The sequence below is a fragment of the Taurulus bubalis genome (genome assembly GCF_910589615.1).
Source record: "Taurulus bubalis genome assembly, chromosome: 5".
Lineage (NCBI taxonomy): Eukaryota > Metazoa > Chordata > Actinopteri > Perciformes > Cottidae > Taurulus > Taurulus bubalis.
This window is the reverse complement of record NC_136593.1, coordinates 6,206,918-6,228,374: the sequence shown is the minus strand read 5'-3', so window position 1 is coordinate 6,228,374 and position 21,457 is coordinate 6,206,918. Positions and strand designations below refer to the sequence as shown.

Genomic DNA, 21,457 nt, shown 5'->3' with positions numbered 1-21,457 from the left:
GATTTTAGTTTTTTTGGAAGGAGGGGGGGGGGGTTGTTGCTGTGGTCTGCAACGCAACAAAGATGCCATTGTTTGGAGAGGAAATCAAACCACACAGCCCCGAATACCTGGGCTGTGACCATGTAGCTCAACAGGTTTATCTCCCCGACTGATAACCAGCTTCCTTTACGACTCTCTGCTTGTTAATATGGAGCGGCGCTATCTTTGGGGGGGGGGACGGAGTCATCTCTTATTGTTAATGACATGCTGTCCATCACACCTCAGCACCCTGCTGACCAGTTGCCATAGCAACAAGCGTTTGCTCCGCTATGTTGACGAAGTCTTTTGCTCTGCCGAGTCCGGATTTTGAGCCACACCGGGCAAAATCACCCCCTCCCTCCTCCTCCTCCCCACTATCTCCTGCTATTACTCTGCACCTCGCTCCGTTTGGATATCTTCCTCCTGCGCTCACCTGTCAGAGGTGCTGAAATATGCCTTTTGTTTAGTTTTTTTTTTCTCTTTCCCCCCCCCCCCCCCTCCGTTGGAATGAAACCTGCAAAGTCCCCCGCAGACAGACGTTTGCCGTGCCTTTTACAAGCGCTCACTCAAAAGCAATCAGTCTTTGATCTGTGCCACGAGTAAACAACGGTGATAGGAGTTAAACCCAAGGTTGAACAGACGCTGAAAACACTTATGCGTTTTAGCTGCTCGGGAGATAAGGGAAACAAAGTGCTCTGTCAAGCTAAGTGGCTGTAATGGCCACAAAGCAAACAGACGGAGGGCTGGTTGCTCCAGAGCAAAGAAGGACTTTGCATTCCACAGAGAACCACAAAAGCATCTCTGGTCTTACCTCGAACCAGACAGCGTTTGTTTACCCCCGGGTCGTAATGCAAACTATTATCCGAGTTCATGGGTTAAGAGTTGGTCCACAGCTTTCTGTTCGAGACACAACGCCACATTCGGCAACTCGGCGCGCCTGCTTCTGCACGGGACAAGCATCCGAATGCAGGAAATGTTTGTTCTAGACGTTGGAGAATTTTTTGCACTTTAGTCAGAGCTGGCATGGCACATTCTCAGCTGTGTGAAATCACAAGGCCAAATAGGGTGAACAAAGAAGTCCTCAGTTCTTATTGTTCTTTTTATTTCTTCACTTCATTCCCAATGCCTTGTACCGTTTTTTTTTTTTTTGGTCCACCTTGAAAGAATGTCCCCTAACAGAACATTCTCACACCAAAGTACGCTTCGAAAACACGTTAAGTGCTGCAGAGATGACGCACTTCTGGAGGTCAAACCGAAATGAAACAAACTAATTCAGTTTGAACCGTTGCAGAAAATAAGTTTTGTGGCGAACACACGTTCATAATCAAGATCAAGATCTCCAGCAATGGACACGTTTATGATTTGAAGCGTGAATGCAAAGTTAAAAGTAAAAAGCTAACGTGAGGCTATACACTAAACTACACCACAGTAAATAAATTTCCTGGTTTTCGGACTCTAAATAGATCTCTCTATTGAACTCTATTGTTTTCAGCAGCTGCTTTCAACCTCATCACCTGTCTGTACGCCCCCCAGGAGGAAATATATGGATTTGTGATTGCGCCGCACTTTCTTCTCAAAGACACAGGGAACAGTTTTGCTGCAGCGCCCCATCTATAAAATGTTGATTGAGTCTGCTCGTAAAAAGTGTTATGATTCAGTAAAACAAGGACGAAAGTTGATTATCATAATTTATAACGATTCATAAACTGTACCATTGTGCTTTTGTTTGAGCTCTCGGTAATTCAAGTCGTCTGGACTTTAATGAAATTGTGGATGACCTCATTCTGTCCCCGAAGACTTTAAATGTCTTTGAAAACACACTTAAGAATGGTTAATTTGCTCTGGCGGGCCCTGCTTTGAGATGAACGGTAACACTGTGAGGACAGACACAGGACTTGGAAATGAGTCCGCTGGGTTTTTCCCCTCACATTTAACAGAACGAGTGGAAGTTGCTGTCTTCCACTCATTCGCAGCTGACCACCATGAAACCATTAGCTCTCCATTTGTGCTCCATTGGTATCCAATATCTCCCAGTTTCTGTAAGTTTGACTGAACAGAATGGTCCTTAAGGTGCCTTAATGATGGGCCAACACAATCTCCACTCTGCCGCGCAGTCGGGGATTAAGAGGATGTTGATTGCAGGAGTGCCCGGGACTGTAAGTGATATTTGGGTTGCGCCGAGGCCTGTTGTTGCTGCTCGTCTGTGGGATCGGAGGCAGTAATGGTCCCAGCAGTGCAGCAGGCATGCATGTGTCCGAGGCACTGCCTCCCATTCTCTGCTTTATAGACCTCCAGGGGGGTCATGACCCGCCCCCTCCCTCGCCCATAACTCTTCCAAGTCCACAGAGAGAGGCCGAGGAGCTAGCTCACGGGCCTGGAATCCACCGACGCTCCTCCGTGAAATGTGTGGTCTCCGTCAGGAGAGGCACGGCGGGGACGACAGACAGCGGTGGTGATAGTTAAACAGTCACGGCTGGTGGGAGGTAGACTCGACCTCCTCCTCCTCGGGTCAGGGAGTACAGCGGTAGAGTGTGTGTGTGTGGGGGGGGGGGGGGCTCAAATCGGGCCGTCCTGTCAGTGTAGCAAAGCAACGTTGCGCAGAGATAAAACAAAGGCGGCGAGCGGAGGTGGGCTGTAAAGAGGGAAAAAAGGAAGGATTGAAATAGGGGAGACGGAACACAGAGGGGTTGGAGAAGAGATAAATTAGGAAGAGAACAGGCCAGACACGGTGTCTATAGTGTGCCGCTGCTAACGGAGGATAAATCATTACTCCTATTTTACCATTCCTACATGACTGGAGGCATAAAACACACATAACCAGGCCCATTAATACACATTATTACACCCCTACATCCAGCCTCCCTCTTTATGTAATAACAGCGCGTCATCCGTAACGGCGCACTTTTATTGCAAGTCGCTCAAGCGCACACAGCACCTTCCTTTTACCTCCTAGTCTTTTTTTTTTTTTTTTTTAACGCGCGCGTCTAATTTATGGCCCCTTTGGTATAATTCTGCGCCGAACATCAAGAGACGGGATAAGTGAGAAAGTATGTTTGCTAAGTACGTCACGCCATCGATTAACTAGCGAGAGGTGGATGTGTGTGTGTGTGTGTGTGTGAGAGGAGGTGGTTAGGGGGATCTCAGCCCCCCCCCCCCCCTCCCAGACAGAGAAAACAACCGAACTGATGACTTTCTTGGCAGATCGGCGGCATCGACTGGCAGGAGATCAGCTCTCCGAGTATGACCCCGTGATGTGCTCTCTCACATCAATAACGCATGACACAGAGGCAGGAAGCGTTGCACCTGGAAACGGAACAGACAGCCAGTCATTAGCGGCCCGAGAGGCGGCACGGTTGAATTATTCGGGGACGCTGGGGCCTCTCTGCTCGGAGAGTGCGTTTGATTTATCCGTCGACTCCAAAAGCGTTTGTTTTGTCGGAGGCGTTACAGATCGGACGGATCTACGGCAGTTTAATTTAACGAGTAAAGCGCGATCACATCGCAGATGTACTGTATGCTGGACCGCAAATGGACTTATTGATTTTTGCGCGCCAGTTTTTTTAAGTTATTTCCATTTTCAGTGTGTTTGAAGTGAAAGAAGAGGAAAGAGATGAGTATGTAGCCTATTTGTGTTTAAAGCCTTTCAAGACGATGTCACACCAGATGAAACCAACACAACATCACACGAGTAAATGAATGTTTGATCCATTGGAAAGCACCATTGTGACTGTGGGAGTTACTGCAGAATACGTTTACTTCCAGGTGATGCCGCAGATGAGCGTAGTCGGCAACAAGCAACTCGTCTTTGTTCAGTCGGCAGCACACGAGCTAGCAAAGAGAAACCGGATGTATCGCTGAAGCTAATCAAGCAGTGGAGGACGGCGCTTTGCATCACCGTGTCTTTGTAATCAAAACTAAGCCCGAGACAAACACAGTTTTTGAAGCTAGAAGCAAGTAAAAGCTCCTCATTTATTTAGATTTCGTGAAACATTTACCGCTCCAGATGAGTCACATTTATCATTAAACACAAGGTCTAAGGACCTTTTTACTCTCTTTCCCCGAGCACATGACCCAGAAACTAAATCGGAGGCAGAAAAAAAGAAAGAAAGAAAAGAAAGCAAAGACGTGCAAAGTGTTTTCGAGACAGATTTGTTTGATATATGATGAGATGCAAAACTAATTTGTCAAGCACACGCTGCGGTCTTCAGTTGTCATTAGCAGCAGCGGGGTGTTGGTAAATCTTTGAACAGGCTTGATGGGTCTCAAATAGAGCAACTGAAAGTCGGGGGTTTAAAATACAGATAAATATGCAAGTCGGGTTAAAATAGAGCAACTGTAAGTTGAGCTCGAAATGGAAAATGAATACAGTCTCAGGTGCCTAATCGGCGTTTTCTAAATGTGCTGCTTTGCCAGTTCCACATCACTAAAGCCACTGTGGGTCATGCGGAACCATACCGCTTCCCATTTAGTTTGATTAAACTAAAAAGGATCTGTTTATTTCATTATTTTGCTACGTTTTAATGGTAAACGTTGCCTGATTATTACCTGGGTTATCGCTTAGAGACGCTGAATTAATAATGGGAAGAGAACATTTCCGTGTAATTAAGCCGACCGCCGCGGGGCATCACGGGGCTGCTGTGAAATATTGTTTAGTTTCTTTTCGCCTCCGCGTTCCTCCATTACTCTCCCGACCCGTGCAGTGTATTGGGTTCACCGATTTGTCGGGACGTTGCCCGGGCTTCATAAATGTCTCTCCGGAGACCAGGGAGCGGCGGCGGCGGCTCGGGAAAGGGTCAACAGTTCAACCTTATCACCAAACTTCAAGATGACAAGAACCCAGGGCCTCTGCGCAGGAATTTACAGCGGGATTTTAAAAAGTATCTCGCAGAGGATGAAAGGCTCTTAAAAAAAAAGGTCGTAAAGAAGATTTGTTTGTCAGACTTGAATGACTTGACTTGGCACAAATAACGTGTGAGGATATCAAGCAGAGGGCGAATCCTTTTATCAGCCAAGGAGAGGCCGTCGCAATGATTCAACGACTCACACAGACACACACAAGCAAACCTTGACACTTCCTTTTCTAAATCCAAAGTTGAACTCAAACCTATCGTTCTCCACTTTATTTGCCTCCCAGGGGCTTTTTCTTGCACCGTATCTCCCTGGCGTTTCTCAGTTGGCGTCACCCACCTCCTCAACTAACACACAATTTCCCAGAGCTGTCAATCAAAGCGGTTGGCATGGCGATAGCTGCTCAACCGACTACCTCAGACGTCGTCTCATGTAGGACAAATCCGAAAGGGGGGTGGGGAGGAATGGGTCCCTTTGCAACCACAGTTCCGGTTGAGCATATTTTCAAGCTGGGGGGAGGGGGGGCGGCATAGCTCTGTTATTTCCTGCTACGCCTAATAAAAAGAGAGAGAGAGAGAGAGAGAGAGAGAGAGAGAGAGAGAGAGAGAGAGACTCCTCACGTGAAGCCGGGGGACCATACATCCGTGAAATAAAGGATCGCTTAATGTTCTTGCGTGAGCTGGCTGTGTAAATTTTTTTTTAATCATCCACTTTTAACTAATGGCTCTTAGGCAAGGCGTGGGAGGCCCGCGATGATTACTTCCATCAAGTGAATTAGCGGCGGTATCTGAAAAGCTGTCACTCTGATGAAAAGTTATTTGTGCGTCCCCCACCGTCGAACTTGTGCTGCAGGTATTTCCACCGCACTCGTGGATGAACGTCGCAGCACTTTAAATGATTGGACGGAAGGACGGATGTCATTTGTGCGGCCTCTTTTTTTTTCCGAGTCATGCGCATGTTCTCTTCAGCTGCCGCTTATAAAATCGAGGGGACCCACTTTTACAGAATTTTCCACCGCAGAATTTTAAATGTACTGATCTGTTAAACAGGTCCCGGTGGGTTGTCGGGGATTTTTTGGGGGGAGAAATATGGAAAGTGTACTTAATCCTAAATCCTGCAGCCTGTGTTATTAGCCAGGTTTCCTTCACGCAGCTCGTGATTGGCCAGGTGACCGATTGATGTCTCTCTCCGCCGTGAAATATGGTGTCACTCAGAGCTAACTACATTTTAATGGTGAAACCGCGCTAATGATACACCCACAGGTGCAGCTAATAGCAAAAACACATCGCGACGTGTGGAAAGAAAAGTCGTATTTTCGGAGGACTGGCATGACAATGGGGTGTTGTAATCAGAGGTGAGATAAGACAGTGACAGTTCCTGGGAAAAAAATAAGATTCATTTAGTCGTGGGCTGTTGATAAAGAATTGTTCCTGTGAGCTTGTATTATGTTTTTTTTTTTTTGTAGATGCAGCAGAAAACAGCATTTATTTAGATAAAGACAAAAAGGGATGAAAGCAAGTGAAACAGAAAAAGTGCCTCGTGTCTCAGAAGGTTGAGAGAGAGAGAGAGAGAGAGAGAGAGAGACCCGGCCCTCCTCCTCACACAGGTGTCCTCCATCTGTCGTCGGGGTGCTGCGCCTAGAACACACAGACATAGAACAGACACACACACGAGCAAAACAACAGAACTCAAAGGCCACATTCCAATCCTGAACCCCGCCACCTCCACCCCACCCTCTCCCTACCCTCGCCCACTCAGTTTACACGTTCACCATAATAAGTGCCGTCCAAAACCAATTAACGGGGACTGGAAGTGTGTTTTATGGATGCTGACTTAACCAGACGCTAACAACTTGAAGTAAATACGTTGTATTTAGGATCACGTATTGTGTTGCAAAAATGAACAGCTCCTAAACAGTGTTAAAAGGAGATTTTTACAACCCAAAAAAGAGAGAAATGACACCTACCCACACGTAGGCCAACTGTGTAAGTTCACACGCATCACACTGGTTCCCTTGAAAGGAAGCCAATGGGATTCTTTCCATTGGCTTTTGGATTATTGCAGAAAATAAGCCGTGTGGCAAACACGACTTGTTCATGATACCGACACGTTTTGTTCAGAAAGATAACCTTCACGAATGAACGCCGCGACTCTTCAGATTTTTGATCGCAATCGGCAGAAGTTAAAAAGCAAACGTTAGGCTATAAATTAACTTCACCAGGGCTGCGTAACTCATTTACTGGTTTTAGGACTCTAAAACCCTGCAGCACTCTAATGGAGTCATCCTGAGATACATGAGCGAGGGCCTCAGCCACAACATTGTCGTGCCCCTGTTTTAACCAATTTCTCTGTCGAAAATTCCATGCATGACCCGTTGATTCCTGTTAAATTATCCCTGAATACGCATGAAAACTGCACCGAAGACCACATTTTCGAGTGGACCAGGGCATTGACGAACTGTGCCTCAGCATCACGTTTAGACTCATCTGAAATGAACTGGACTTTGGGTGTTAAGGGCCCCTGATGTGAAAGCCCCCTTAGTCATACGTCAAGTCGCATTTTTTTGCTTTCTTACATTTGTTTGGGGCTGTTGCCTCCTTGGCTTTGCTGACAAGTTAAGTTACCCTGACTGATAACACAGCTCGGCTGTGTAGGGATTACTGTCGTATATCCTGCTTCGAGGCCCCTGGGAACGCCGCGCTGCATCATTCTGTCAACAGTTAGTGCTCTGAGAGGGCTCGACTTTACTTAGTTTGTGTGCGTGGTACCATATTTCACACTGCACCGTCCTCTGCCAAAACCAACTACCCAGCTTCCTACCTCATCGTTCCCTTGACGTGGAAAACACACCGCTGATGAGGTGGGGCAGACTTTTGAGCCCTTCCTCATCGCTCCCAGAAGCACCCGCAACCACCGCCCTCGACTCCGGAACTTGCCTCGTCAGGACCCGACAAATAACCCCCCTTTACCACATAAATCTCCCTGACAGAGTGATGTCCACTCGCCAATGGCACACCGGGTAGCGGCCCTGGACACCCAGGGCCTGCGTGCCAGCCCGCTTACGATTCTTCAAAAACGGAAAGAAAAAAAAAAAGCCATGCTTCTTGGGTCTGGGCCAGTGCCACATGGTCCACAAAGCCCCCGTTTCATTGTGAAAGCAGGATTAAGGATTCCTTTAACACACAGGGATATGCCGTTACGTGACAGTGGTGGGAGCTCTGCTGTACCTTAATGGGCCCAGCTTGCGCTGACAGATAAGTTGAGCTGAGTTTCTCCGGACCAGGGGCTCCATCCACTTCTTCCCTCTGAATGAAACGGATTGTTATTCTTTCCGACCGGCCATACAGTAGCCCTGTCCGTCATTACAGCTATGAATCATGTCTCTGGACCCCCGGATCCCTCAGGGGTATATCATTGCCTTGCCCCTTAATCTGGGCAGATTTCCGTGCCGGGTCCACTCTATAGGGTTCTGCTTTTAGCACAAAGAACAGCTTGCTCGCGTTACTCAGGCAGACCACAATCTTTCCACATTTGCCCGTCAAATATTATGGTTTCAGGTGTTTAGTGAAAGGCAAGTAAATGCACATGCGCCCTTCAGCAGCGGTTAAAGTGAACTTTACCCAGCATGGGTTTTATGGGGAGAACGTTTAGCTGCTCTTAGACCTGCTAGCGGACATTATCACTACCGTGGAAAGCACCATATGTGGTTTATGTTGCTGTCGATTTAAATGTTGAGGGATTTGTTACATACAGAGCGGAGGCTACAGTTCCGCTGGCGAGAAAGATAAAAAAAGAAGTCATGCCTGCAAGCTGCTGCACGCTGTTTTGGAGGTCAAGTGCTTCTTCAAAACACCCTCATTTAACTGCATGTCCTGAACACGGGCTACTTTGTGAGAAAATTGGTAAATTCGCATTTGTTTCCGGTTTGCACTGCCATGCCAAGGTAATTTACAGGCAGGGTTTGTCCTCAGTGGTGATGCAATAAGTTGCAAAGCAATTTGCTGAATTGGATTCTTCACGCTGAGAGAAAGAGATTCGAGGAGAAGTATCTAATTTCTGCCATTTACCGGTATAATTGGGCGACATAAAAGTAGGCACCGGCTATGCACTTGTGAGAGAAAGACCTTGGAAGTATGCACTTGTCTGGGGAAAAAGGTGTCCAAATTGTAAGGTGTAGAGTTGAGGGATTAGTCACGGCGGTACAGCAGGTTTACATCCATCACTCGGACTTCAGAAATCGTGTTATCTCATCTTATACATCTTAAAAGTAATTGGCCATCCATCTGGAACGACCTGATTTCCAGGTCAGCCGTCGACCGACGAAGCAAATTGCTGAGGAAAAGGCCGGGCGGGAAAAAAGAATGACACAACCCACGAGCAGACTGCAGCTGGTGCAGGGAAAGTGAATGTATGAACACATTTGCATCACGGTGAATCATCAGGTTAAGTAGAGACACTCTCCCTCTTTGTTGCTCTCATTTATTCATTCAGCAGCTTGAAGGTAACAACTTGAAGTCCTCTTAGTCTTTGTCCGTCCGCGTAGGAAATGTTTATTTTTGAGATATCTTTCCCGCGAACAGCTCTTCTTTTGTTTCCCCCTGAGTGAAAATGCTGCTGCTTTCTTTAGAAAGCCGAGATGCAGCGCTGACCCCTCTTTAGAGGAGAGGAGTGTTGTTGTAGTACCGCGGCGCCCCTCCTCTCTCCACCCACTTCAGACGGCCTCTCGCTGGAGAGCTCTCCCTCTAAACTCTCTCCTTAGTCTCAGGAAGTGTTGGAGGAAGCACTCGCTGCCTAGTAGGCTTTTCTTAGACTCCTCGGCCTCATTGCGTATTCAAAGCCCCCTCCACAGTCGAGTGTATCAAGTTAAGGAAGAAAAGAAGAAGAAAAAAACACACACACAGGCTTTAATTATTCACTGTAATGTTGTCCGAAGAAAAGTACATATGAAGGTTTGCAAAGTAAAGTTTTATATTTACAGCAGCTCTTCTGTGTGTGTGTGTGTGTGTGTGTGTGTGTGTGTGTGTGTGTGTGTGTGTGTGTGTGTGTGTAGACAGTGAAGTATTGCTGCTGCCTTTGAACCGCCACGCACGGAGGACATTTTTCCCATGAGCTCACAACAGTTAAAAGACTTTTTGCATCGCTTTCCACCGCCACACAAATAATGCAAAGACACGTAACGTCCCACGCTGGTGTTGTGCAAATCCATCATACTACAAACAGGTTCACACGGCACCACACACACACACACACACACACACAACAATTCATAAATACCGGGGGGGGTTTTTCAGTGAATCATCAGGGAAAAAGCAAGAGTCATCAGTTTTTAGTTGGATATACTATAAAAACACTAGATTGTCTTTCCAAAAGAAGAAACTAATCACCAGTAACAAGGTTGTATTTTGTGGAGCACAGCTCATAAAATACTAGAAATTTTAATAATGTGTTTTACAAACTACAAACTAAAGCTACAAACTGTGCTTTTATAAAAAAGTTATCAAAGTAGAACTTTTTTGAAAGTCCAAAACAAAAATCCCCAAAGCTATTTCCGGGCCAAACGCCTAATCAATTCTACATGCAGCAAAACGCTCGTTATGTTGCAAAAGCTGCTTATCCCACCAAAAAAAATCAAACGTTCCTCAAGACATTTGAAAGAGGAACACACACACACACACACACACACACCAGAGAAGCAGCGGCTTGCGGCGAGCTGCCATGGCAACCCCGTCTCCTACAAAAGGATGTTCGCAAACAACTAAACTGTCAACTTTGAAACACACAGTTATCGCTGTGAATCAAAACAAAACCAAAAGAGTTACAAAACCACTCGGTTGAGTGAAAACAACAACATGGTTTTTGCTGAAAATTGAAACGAAACGAAACAATAACACAAACAAAAGTACTTTTGACCTCCTCTATACGCAGACCACAGACTCCTATTAAAACAAAATTGGGGGATCGTTTAACTTCGTCCTGCAAAGTGCGGCCAGAGAGCATCCACTGCCAATCAGAGCCCTGTGACATCATTGACCGGCGTTACAAATAACTTCTTCCCGCCCAGAAAAGCCTTAAAAAGCATTTATTTCGTCTGGCCGTAGTGGTTGAGAATGCCACCTGGTTTGTTCCTCCACCGAGCAAAAACAATACACAATACAGACTGATGACATCTGTTCCTCCATATCAACATGCAGCGTGTTGTCTATTGTACACAGTGCAGTGTGCACTGCCAGCGCAGTGGGGACAGCGTGTCCGCACACATCACAGCCCGGCCCACCAGGGGGAGAAAACTAATTCAAAAACGGCGTGCGCACAAAACCAGAAACGAGTGATTCATGCGGTCGGATTCGGACGAGGAGCTCTGCGTCCCGTCTTGCTCTCTGATTAATGACCAATGGCGTCTCGCTGAGCGGCCATGCTCATTGGGTGGGGGTGGCGAACGGGGAAGGTGGGTGACGGCGGTGAGATATGTGCCGCTCTGCTCCGCGGGGGCTAAGGAATCGGTGGGGCCGCCCGGACCAAAGCGCAGACAGCAGGAGGAAGGAAAGTGATCCATCTTTCAGGGTGAGGCCCTTTGCTTGTCCGCCGTGTGGGCCGCTGATAGCGGGGGGTGGGGTGCAGAAAGAGGTGAGACGGGGTCAAATAGGAGAAAGAGTAAAGAGAGAGAAAGGGAGAGAGCAGGTAGAAAGGTTGGCTTCGTGCAGAACAAAGACGAAGAAGGTTGGTAGTCGCCAGTCCGTGTTCACGTTCCAGGTGAAAGCCCCTCCCCCACCCCCCCTTATCCACAGCACTCCTCAAACCACCGCAGAGGGGGGTTCATTATTCTCACTTTGCTCCTCCACTAATTATCGTTATCATTATGGGGGATAATTACCATTTCACTGCCTAGGCTGCTCGGCTCTGAGTCACTCGCACACAAGGTTATCAATAGCTGCTCAATTGCAGTCTCATCTGCCTAATTATACGATTTGGGCCTCGGCGATAACTGAAAAGGATGTGGAATCTAGCATTATGCCTCGCGAGTAGCGCTGGCGAGACGTGGAAAGTCAGCAGAAGGCCCCCTGAAATAAACCGGTGCGTGCGGAGCCTGTTAATTAAATGCCGCGGCTTTCGCTGGAATATAAATCAGAGGAAATCCAGGCTCGTGAAACAACTGGAAGTCTCTAAAATATCCTTCAAGCTGGTGCAGCACGCAGCCAGCGTTAAAAACAAAACCCCTGTGAGACGTAAGTTCAGATCCTCTATCTTTCATTTCCTTCGCTCACTGCCTGTAATTCGTTTCCCGACAAAACCTTTTTACATGCTATCAGCCGTTAGCACCCATTCAATCTGCTCACGCCCCGATATTAAAGAAGGGCCTTCAGCAGAGGGCAACTTTTCACCAGACCTGCTGGCGGTGACTTAGGCTAAGCTCAGGAGCCGTGTTTGTCGGGGGGTTTCTAAATCCCTCCGTGGCATTTCGGAGTTGCAGCTGACGCCTTCGGACCCGATGAATGCTCTCTCCATCTGCTGCACTTCAACGCCGGGGCACAGGGCCGACTCGGGGCCTAATCAGCGGGGGGGAAATTCATTAGACCTGCCCTCTGTTACGCACACACACACACACACACACACACACACGAGGGAGAGAGGAGAAGGGCAAGGTGACAGCGCGAACGGTTCGATGAGCGTATGACGGACATTTGGGTCAGACTTGGAGGAATGTGCGCCGCAGAGGACCTCATCGTGACAGACAGGAGGCACATTCTCTTTGACCCCAATTACCAGAGGTGTTTCTTTTCCCCCAGCTAATCCGTGGCGTATAGGGTGGCCGGTGCCCCCCCCCCCCCCCTCCTCCTCAGTCATATGGAGGGTGGCATAGTTCAGCGGACTCTTTTCGTGGAACTACTGGCAATCTCTCTGCACCTTAACGCCACGAATAGTATCACGTGGGGCTTTTTTTTTTTGTCGGCCCGCGGCTAATAATCAGCAATTGCGATGTCAATTTAATAATAAAATAATCGTGCTAAAAAAAACATCCGCTTCCCAGAGCTAGAGTACAAAACTCAACACATTTTAAAATGATATAAAACAACAGAAAAGCAGAAAATTATCCACTTGGTGAAGGTTGGACCAGCTCGTTTGCTTAATAAATAATTTTAAAGATGAATAGATTTGATCGACTAATTTATAAACTTCTAATCTTCTAATTAAAACCTATTAAAGAGCCCCTATATAATGTGCATTAGTGTGTAGCCCTTCTGCTTGTATTCTCCTCCTCAAAATAATTTAATAAACAATGTAAAGTTTTCTATGTTTAATAATTCAATTTGAGCCTTTGGTCGGACACAATGTGAAGATATTGACTGAATGCTCAATAACCATTACCCTTTTTTTCCTGACACTTTATGAAGTAAACCTATATTCTGTCAAAATATGTGTGTTCACCACTGCGTCGTTGTTGTTTTGTCGATCACCTGACCACCATTTCTCCCTGCGTCTTCCCACAGAGACACTTATGGACTCCACTACAGCCACGGCGGAGCTCGGCTGGACGGTCTACCCCGTGTCAGGGTCGAGCGACAATAGCGTAAGTGGCGGGCTCTACATTCGCAACGATCTCCTTTCTTATGATGCAGATATAATTGAATTATTATTTAAGTAATAACATAATTGGAAGTCATTTTCCGAACATTTTCCTTGTGACAAAAGGTGAGGTGTGTGGTGGCCCTCTCCTTTTGTTAAGACGTTGAAGTGCAGCTAATGTGTAAATGTGTTCAGTCCCCCATGATAACTTTATTTCTGTTGGTAGCCGCTGGTTTGGTTTTCTCACTTTAAGGTCAGAGATCGACTAACACGCCGGCCCAGTCCTCAGGGGGGTTAGCTCAATTATCTCCCCCCCCCCAAAAAAAAACTGAAGGGAGAAAATCAAACTGCAAAAGTCAGACGTGATCTCAACACGAGGAAGAAAAATGTGTCTAGAATTTAAAGATACTCCCACGTTCTCTCTTTGACGTACTTCCACAAAAGCTCATGCATATTTACCCCTACGTTTGAATATTCACTCCCTTTTTGGCTTATTATTTCCCCAAAAATATCCATATTTTGTCCAATTTAACCCTATCTGAACTCTGTGCTTCACTACAAAAACGCAGTAATAATGAACAATCATAAAGTTGAAGCTGAACGCGAGTGTTCACATGCCAGGCTTGAAGCTGTGTGTTATACGGGCCCCGTTGGTGTTTGAAGCGCAGTGTTTCCACACGGTTTGCCAGGGCATTGGTTCCTCCTCGCCACATGCAAGCCAGGCCCACTTAAAGTCAGCCAAAACCAGAGTCTCAGTCTCCTTCACTTCTTTCCCCACCACAAGATTTTAGACTTCTTAGAGTGAGCCCAAAAAAAGAGAGATGTTGTAGACTTATTTGCTGGTGCATTTCTGAAAACCGCTGCCGATTTTACTCAATTATTTATGCTTCTGTGGTCGGTATTAAAGATGGTTTGAATTATACTTTATCATGCTGTGTCTTTTTGAAAAAGAGGAGAAGAAGAAGCACAAACTCGCAGCGCAGAGAGCTGGACCCCGACAGTTCTACGATACAACTTCAAAGATGTCCGGCGATACTTTAGAATAACTCGCCTCTCCCAACCTGAGGGCATGGTGTCTCCTCCCTGCTAATTCATACAATCAATACCAAAGCAAAAGGACGCCGGCTTTTCCTTCCCTCTCGCCAGCTCTGGATCCAATTTACGCAGAGAGAGAGAGAGAGAGAAAGAGAGAGAGCTTAGCACACATACCGACTCCAAAGACAAAGTTTACATCACATCTTCCTTTCGTAACCGCGAAACGTTAGATTCAGCAAAACATTATCGGATTTAATATTAAGTGGAAATTCTTCAGACCGAAAAAGTCAAATAACACGCAGGAATCCAGAAAGGTCACCGATGCCCGCTCTGGTCAAAAAGCGAGGTGACATTAGGGTCTAAACGTCAAACTGAGGGGCCTCTTCAAGAATCATCTTTGTTCCATGCGGTGCACCGCTGGATTCTGCGGTAGCTTTCCTCCTCCAAATCGAATGCATTTACATTCAGTTTGACTGAAAGGCTTATCTTTGGAGGACTTTTCTATTTCCTGCTTTCACTTCGGATTATTCCAACGCTCCATTCCCGACAACATATGCGGTTTACGATATATATCCTTCCTCTCCTTGGGGCGCAATGAAATGCAAACAAGTCCCTAAGCCCCGTAGGGTTTAGTCAGGTATAGGTCGGGTCTTATCGGCGTGGGCGCTGGAGTTTTTACGATGATACGGCAGAGCTTGTCCCAAGCACAGTCCTGCAGGAAAGTGAAGAGTGAGAGCGACGGAGATGGCTTGTCCCTCGTGGGCCGGGGCAACAGGTGTGGAAACAGAGCTCGCTCTCGCTCTCGGTAGAACAGCGAGAGGTGCTTTACAGAAGCTATTGTCTTACACACATATAGGCATGGCTTCGCGGGCTTAGCCGGTGGATCAGTAACATTCAGCCGAGCGCCCGAACCAGCAGTTGGCTTTCAATACTCTGTATGGCTTCATGAAATATATCCTAACTTGACATGCGATACCTTTGAGACACAATGGACGTGCAGGCCAGGAACAGTGTGATATTAAGGCAGAAATGTTATGGCAGTTGCTGTTATTCCACTTTATTATTTTAAAGCATATTTTCATACGGTATACTGGTCTCAACACTAACTGGTTGCCAGGCTGGCAGCTTTCGGTTTCTCAAATATGGTCGCCTTATATTTTGAGTTATTATTAATGAAAAATGAGCCATGAAATAAAAAAGGACAAAACGCAACATTATGGTTTTCAGCCCAGCTCAAAGATGCCGGCAGACTTCGCCTCCCAAGACTTCCCAAGTTGTTCATTTTTTTCCCCGTTCAGGCTCATCCGGTTCTTTGTCAGTTTTAATAAATGTGCTCTCATTCGTGACGTTGACGGTTAGTCAGACCTTTCACCGCGCAGTCAATCAAACAACTGCATTTGGGATGCACATTTAGCCGTTTGCCCTGTTTTCCTTTCTTAAAAAACACACAAATTGGCGGCCAATTACTAGAGTGTTTGCCACCAGACCAGACCAGTGAAATCCCTTGGAGCACGGCTATAAAATCAAACCTCCAACAAGAGTTTTTTTTTAGAAGTGATACAGTTAAACTTCTGTAAATCAAGTCGTGTAAACCCTCCGTGTGTACCGCGGGCCAGTTCTTCCTTTTAATCATGCACAATGACAGCCAGACTTGAGTCGTCCCTGAGCCAGACGAGCAAGGCGGCTTCATTATTCCGGATGGCGCAACCGGAAAACGCAGACAACCGAGTTTTAACCCGGGGCAGTTCAGGAAGTTTACTGAGTGAACGCTCTGAGACGCCGGCAATCAAACACGCGTATCGCATGCCTCACTCCGCCCACACGGGAAGGGAAACCGGTGCAGTCAGTGCCATTCAGACTTGCATTTAGATGAACCCCATGTGCACGTATTACACAATATTGTGTGGAGCGTTGAATATGATATAGATGTCTTGCATTCTGGTTTTTACCTCCAGTACATTGAGCAGCAGAATCCATCAAAGGAGTTTAAAGAAGGACTTTTTCTCGGCACATTGGCAAAAGAAACTGTAGCAGCTCCTTTAACATCAATGACTCGACACACTGACAATCTACTCCGTGACACGCAGCTAATGTACGGCCGGCCCGCCGAGCGGGGTTAAGTGGTCAACGTTTTTCTCTCAAGTGGAGCTGAGAGACGTGTGAACATCGGGTCGGACCTCCTGACCTGACAGTACTGACAACAGCGGCCGTTTAGAAATAGGCCGATGGCCGCCGTGCGGTTGGAGGAAAAGGAGAAAAAAAACGGAGGTCTCGCGGCATAACGCGGCGAATATAATGAGGTGGTGTGCGAGTTGGTTAGGTTATCATTATGGATGTGTCATAACGTGTAGCTGGTGTCACTTAGGGACGCGGCAGCAGCAGCAGAGTTCTGCAGGGAGGCAAAGCGTTGAGCAAATCGTTTCCTTGTGATTTAACAAAGTTATGCGGCGTATTGTGTTCAAATTCCTTTGGAATAGGACGGAGGTTGTTTACATGTAAACGTGGGGTTGTGCGGCAGACCGACGGCACGCCGCATGTTTAGTTCTTTTGCTTGTTCTTCACAAGTCATTTGTTGAACATTTTTCATTGTATTGGACGCGCTGGGACTTCAAGTGACCACTAATTTGGGGACGGTGGCTTTGATTCACAATTAAACGCAAAGAAGCACGCAAACATAATCCATATGGAAACTTTGTGGAATTGTGAAATATTGAATTGTTCTTCTAGCTTCACGTGTTGTGCATTAGTAGTGGACAGTGGTAATTGGAGCTGACTGCAACAGACAGTTCTACTTAAGTCTGTGTGTGTGTGTGTGTGTGTGTGTGTGTGTGTGTGTGTGTGTGTGTGTGTGTGTGTGTGTGTGTCCATAAAGCCCGGTCTCCAGCAGGATTCGGCTCCCATGGCCTCTCTCTCTCTCTCTCTCTCTCGTAGTAATTGAATGCAGAGAGTGGGTGCCATTTGTCCCCCGTCCCTGTAGGGAAGGCACTCTTGCTCTGACAGATTTCCCACAACTGCAAATGGGGCGACTGTGCCGCCGGGACTTTTCCACTGGCTCTCACTCCCTGCGTTTGTGTGAATAATTTATTTACTTGTGTCAGTGATAGAGCGGGCGATACGCGACGCTGGACTCTGGGTCGTGAAGCGCGTCTCAGGCTAACTCAAACACTGCAGTGACACCATTTGATAAATACACAGTTCATGTCATAACAATGAAATCTTGGAGCGTTCTGATGGGTCACGGGTGACTGACGGGTCACGCTGTTCTGACCGTTCGTAGGTCGTACGACAGGCGGTTTTCCTACTTCTATTGTCTTTGAGGCTACAGCTTTAACTAGGAGATGTGCTTTGTTGTAATCGACCCTTCTACAGTGTGTAAGCGATGGTGACGTACGGCAAAAGCAATATAAGGGCATTAACCACCAAAGATCGCTACAAATTGACCTCCCTGAACAAACAAAAGTGTTCCAATGTTACTCAACGTGTATAATCGCTTTTCTGCCATTGATAACACGAACAGAACGTGTAGGTGTCCCCGTAGAGACCTTCAATCCCTTTTAAATCAAGTTTATTCATGACATCGCATCATTTTTTATAAAACAATCTTCTCCCATAATCAGGAAAGTCCCATACACACGTCCATATTTGAGTTGAAATCATTTATCCTGCCAACCCTCCACCAATCTTGTTCATCAGCAATAAACGTCACAAATACTGCGACTAAGGCAAAAACGTACCAGCCAATCAGAAGTAGAGTACGGCGGTCTTTGTGGAATGTGAAAAAAAATTCAAAATATTCAATCAAACTACCATAAATAACAGGCCACAAAACTGCCAATGGCTGTGAAAGAAGTAATTTGGCAGGCGAATGAGAGGACACTTCTCAAACACTCTTATGAACGTATTGCTACTGTTCCATGGGTGAAGCCACTACATGCCAATGGCTGCACGCGTGCCTCAGATGCACGCCAACCAGTTTTATATAGACACGTTACTTCGAGCAGTCATGGACGTATTCGGCTAAAAGTCACCGTCACTCGTTAAACCAGACTCGATGGTCTGAAGCGGTCGTAATCCTCTCGGAAAATCCTGTCCAACTTGAGACGGGTGTCGGTGTATTGACTCTGACAACCGGACATGCAACAACCAGACATTTTAATGCTGTTAACAGCTTTAACTCAATGTTTAAAGCTTGCTAAATCGTCTGGATGGCTGGGGCTAAACGCCCCTTTCGTTGCCAACATTTCGATGGTCGGCGGCTGTATCGGGGCCTGCTGTCTATCACATTGTAATCTAATTGGTTTACAGCTCTTTGATTAAAGTTGGATTCTCCTGTAGGTTTTGGAAGTCACAGTTTTACGCTCATTTTTAACAGTAACGTCCGTCAACAGCTCCTCCACTTGCGCTCGCCAAACAAAGCTATTCATCCCAAAAAACTAAAAAGAAATTGACAGGTTGTTGAAAACGAGTGTCCATGAAGAGTGTAATTGTGGTCAACTTTTTGCAGCCAACAAACTTGTTGACCGTCTGCTCGTTGGCTTGCGCAGATGTACAGGAAATTGAGAATTCTGACAACTTGATTGTGTTGCTTGCAGTAAGAGCATAGTTGTCCCAACAGAGCGACACGTCAAAATCCATACTCGCATCTGTCAGCGGACTCTCGGCTGCCGATGCGTTCCTGACCGTCCTTGAAAGGGGATATCGTTCGACACCAAGCCGATCTCAAGGTTTCTTTTCAGAGTTTGTATGTTTTTATTCAGGATTAACGGTTGGAAGTTGTAGATTCTACCCTTTGAGTCAACGTTGCTGTTGCTAAATCACCTAAAGGCTGTAACTCTAATTACGGTCGTTATTCAAATGCGAGAATTGTGTGTTCTCCCGTACTGTGAACCAAGTTGGATTAAAATGTTGGTTAAATAGACAAAATGTTAACGTGAACAGGGAAGTGTGTAGTAGCGGAGCTCGCTAATTGGTTGCTACGAAGAGGTCCGAGCAGGACTAGACTTATTCCATCGCTTCGCCTGGTGAACGAGGCAAAAGAAGCTGTCTTTTGGGTGAAAGGCAGCTCCGGTCTATAATTCAGGCTCGACAGTGCGCTCCACTTGGCTTTTACACATAAAGCAGAGACCGACTGTCATGGAGACGTATGGATTGCAGGTCAGATGAACTTTTTCTTTCTCTCCCTCCCGGAGTGGAAGAGGAGATATTGATTCCGAAGCTCATTCTCCGTGAGCGTCACTGAACTGTGGAACTGAACTGTAGCACCTCGCACAACTCCAGAAGGAAGAGAGCAGCAGCTGACATATGGCAGTCTCCACTCGGCCTGCCGTAGTCTAACCGCCACAATCTATACTCGCATCAGACAGGTTTTCTTTGTCCCTCAGAGTTGCTGCTCGAGCATAATATCCACGGTGTGGTGAAAGTAGCAGGAGAGAAGGCGTGGCGGCATTTGTAGCGGTTAGAAATCCGTTGAATTGGCAAGCTGCACGTTACTGCTTGATCGATATCGAAGGTCCTTTGTCTAAACAGCAGGTGTGCCCTCTTATCAGAGAGATAACTGTTGGATAAACAGAATTACTATCCGATGACAGTTTATTCCGAATGGCTCTGTGTACGTACGGCTTTAAATATCCCGTGCAGGTGCGTTCCCCGTGTTTGTTTTAGCCGCCGTGGAACAATGGAGAGGCGACACCCGGCAGGTTAAACCACACACTTGCAATTAATTGCCTATACTATTCGACCCAGGATTATTGGAGCCCAAGGAGAGCAATTAAAACATAAAACAATGTCTTTTTGTTTGGAGCCAGTCGCGCGTTCTTTTTCACACCATTGATTTTTCTTTTTTTTCTCAGAGGAAGGAGGCACATTCAGTGTACCATGAAAAACACATTTCTTGTTATTTACCTTGAAGTCTTACAGTCTTACGTCGCGTAACTTCCCCAAATGCAAATTAGCTTTTGATAATATTTGGAATGCCGTTGGTTATTAAGAAAGCCCCTTTGATCATTCTGGCATTAAACATCTATTTATTTTATGCTAAGGTCGGGCGCTGTTCAACGCACTCAGCCCGATGGCTGTTGATTTCCTCACTCGGAGAACAAGAAAAACAACATTCTGCCGAACGTAACAGGATCTGGAGGGTTTTTGTTTCCGCCGTCATCTGAGGGCAGCTCATCGCCTTCAACTGATCCGTCTTGACATGCACCACCGGGGTTACCTCCACCTTCTATGCTTAAAACACATGACCACCCTCTTTACAGCACTCTGGGTGAAGAGCCGGGGGAAAGAGCTGTGAAGATGAAGACGTTTCTTCTAATTTCACACTCGGCGCTTGATCGCTGGGCTCTTATTATGCCCCATTTGCTTCCCTCCACTGGCTGTGATGAAAGCGGGGCAAAGAGGCCATGACAGGACAAAAAGGGGCCCTCCATCAAAACACATTTTGTTTGGGGTCTCTTTTAGCCTGGATCAACCCTTCCCCCCACGTCACTGCCAACACTTTCCTCTGCAGTGTCCCCTGTCTGCGTCCCTCATTAGCAGCAACCCCCACCTGTCTCCGCATTCATTTTATTAAACTGCGATTGTCCAACCCTCGGTGCTCAGTGGGAGCGGACTGCCCGCTCTCGTTTAATTGGCCCACAGCCTCCCCACTGCTCCTCAACAAGTGGGGAGGTCAATGGCTGCTCATGACCTGCGATGATGATGTCTGCCAGTACGGGCCAAAAGACAGATGCATCCTTAAACCACACCACCAATAACCTGTAACTCGCACAATCATCTAGTCATTTATTCGTAGGACTTTAAAAGCTAAGAGACAGTAAATCTGAGCACACTGCACTCTGATTTAACATACAAAAAGAAATACTCTTGACAGTGTTTTTGCAATATTCAGTTGCGCTCATTAGGAGAAGAAAAAATTCCCAGTTTTGATAAGTAAGATGCAGATAAAAAGCTTCTTTCTATTTACCCTCATTATCATCTTCATTATTTTTGGCTG

General features: G+C 46.5%; 1 protein-coding gene across 2 annotated transcripts in view; it reads left to right on the top strand.

Moving 5' to 3' along the window:
- Window positions 1-21,457, top strand: part of ephb2b (eph receptor B2b) — a gene marked incomplete at both ends in the record, with an annotated part of 113,825 nt that overhangs the window by 32,372 nt on the left and 59,996 nt on the right. The window contains one exon of one of the 2 annotated variants that reach the window (XM_079218086.1): window positions 13,353-13,417. In XM_079218086.1, the coding sequence (XP_079074212.1) occupies window positions 13,353-13,417 (65 nt within the window). Of the gene's footprint in view, window positions 1-13,352; window positions 13,433-21,457 lie in introns of both variants that reach the window. The other variant, XM_079218085.1, reaches the window with a different exon arrangement.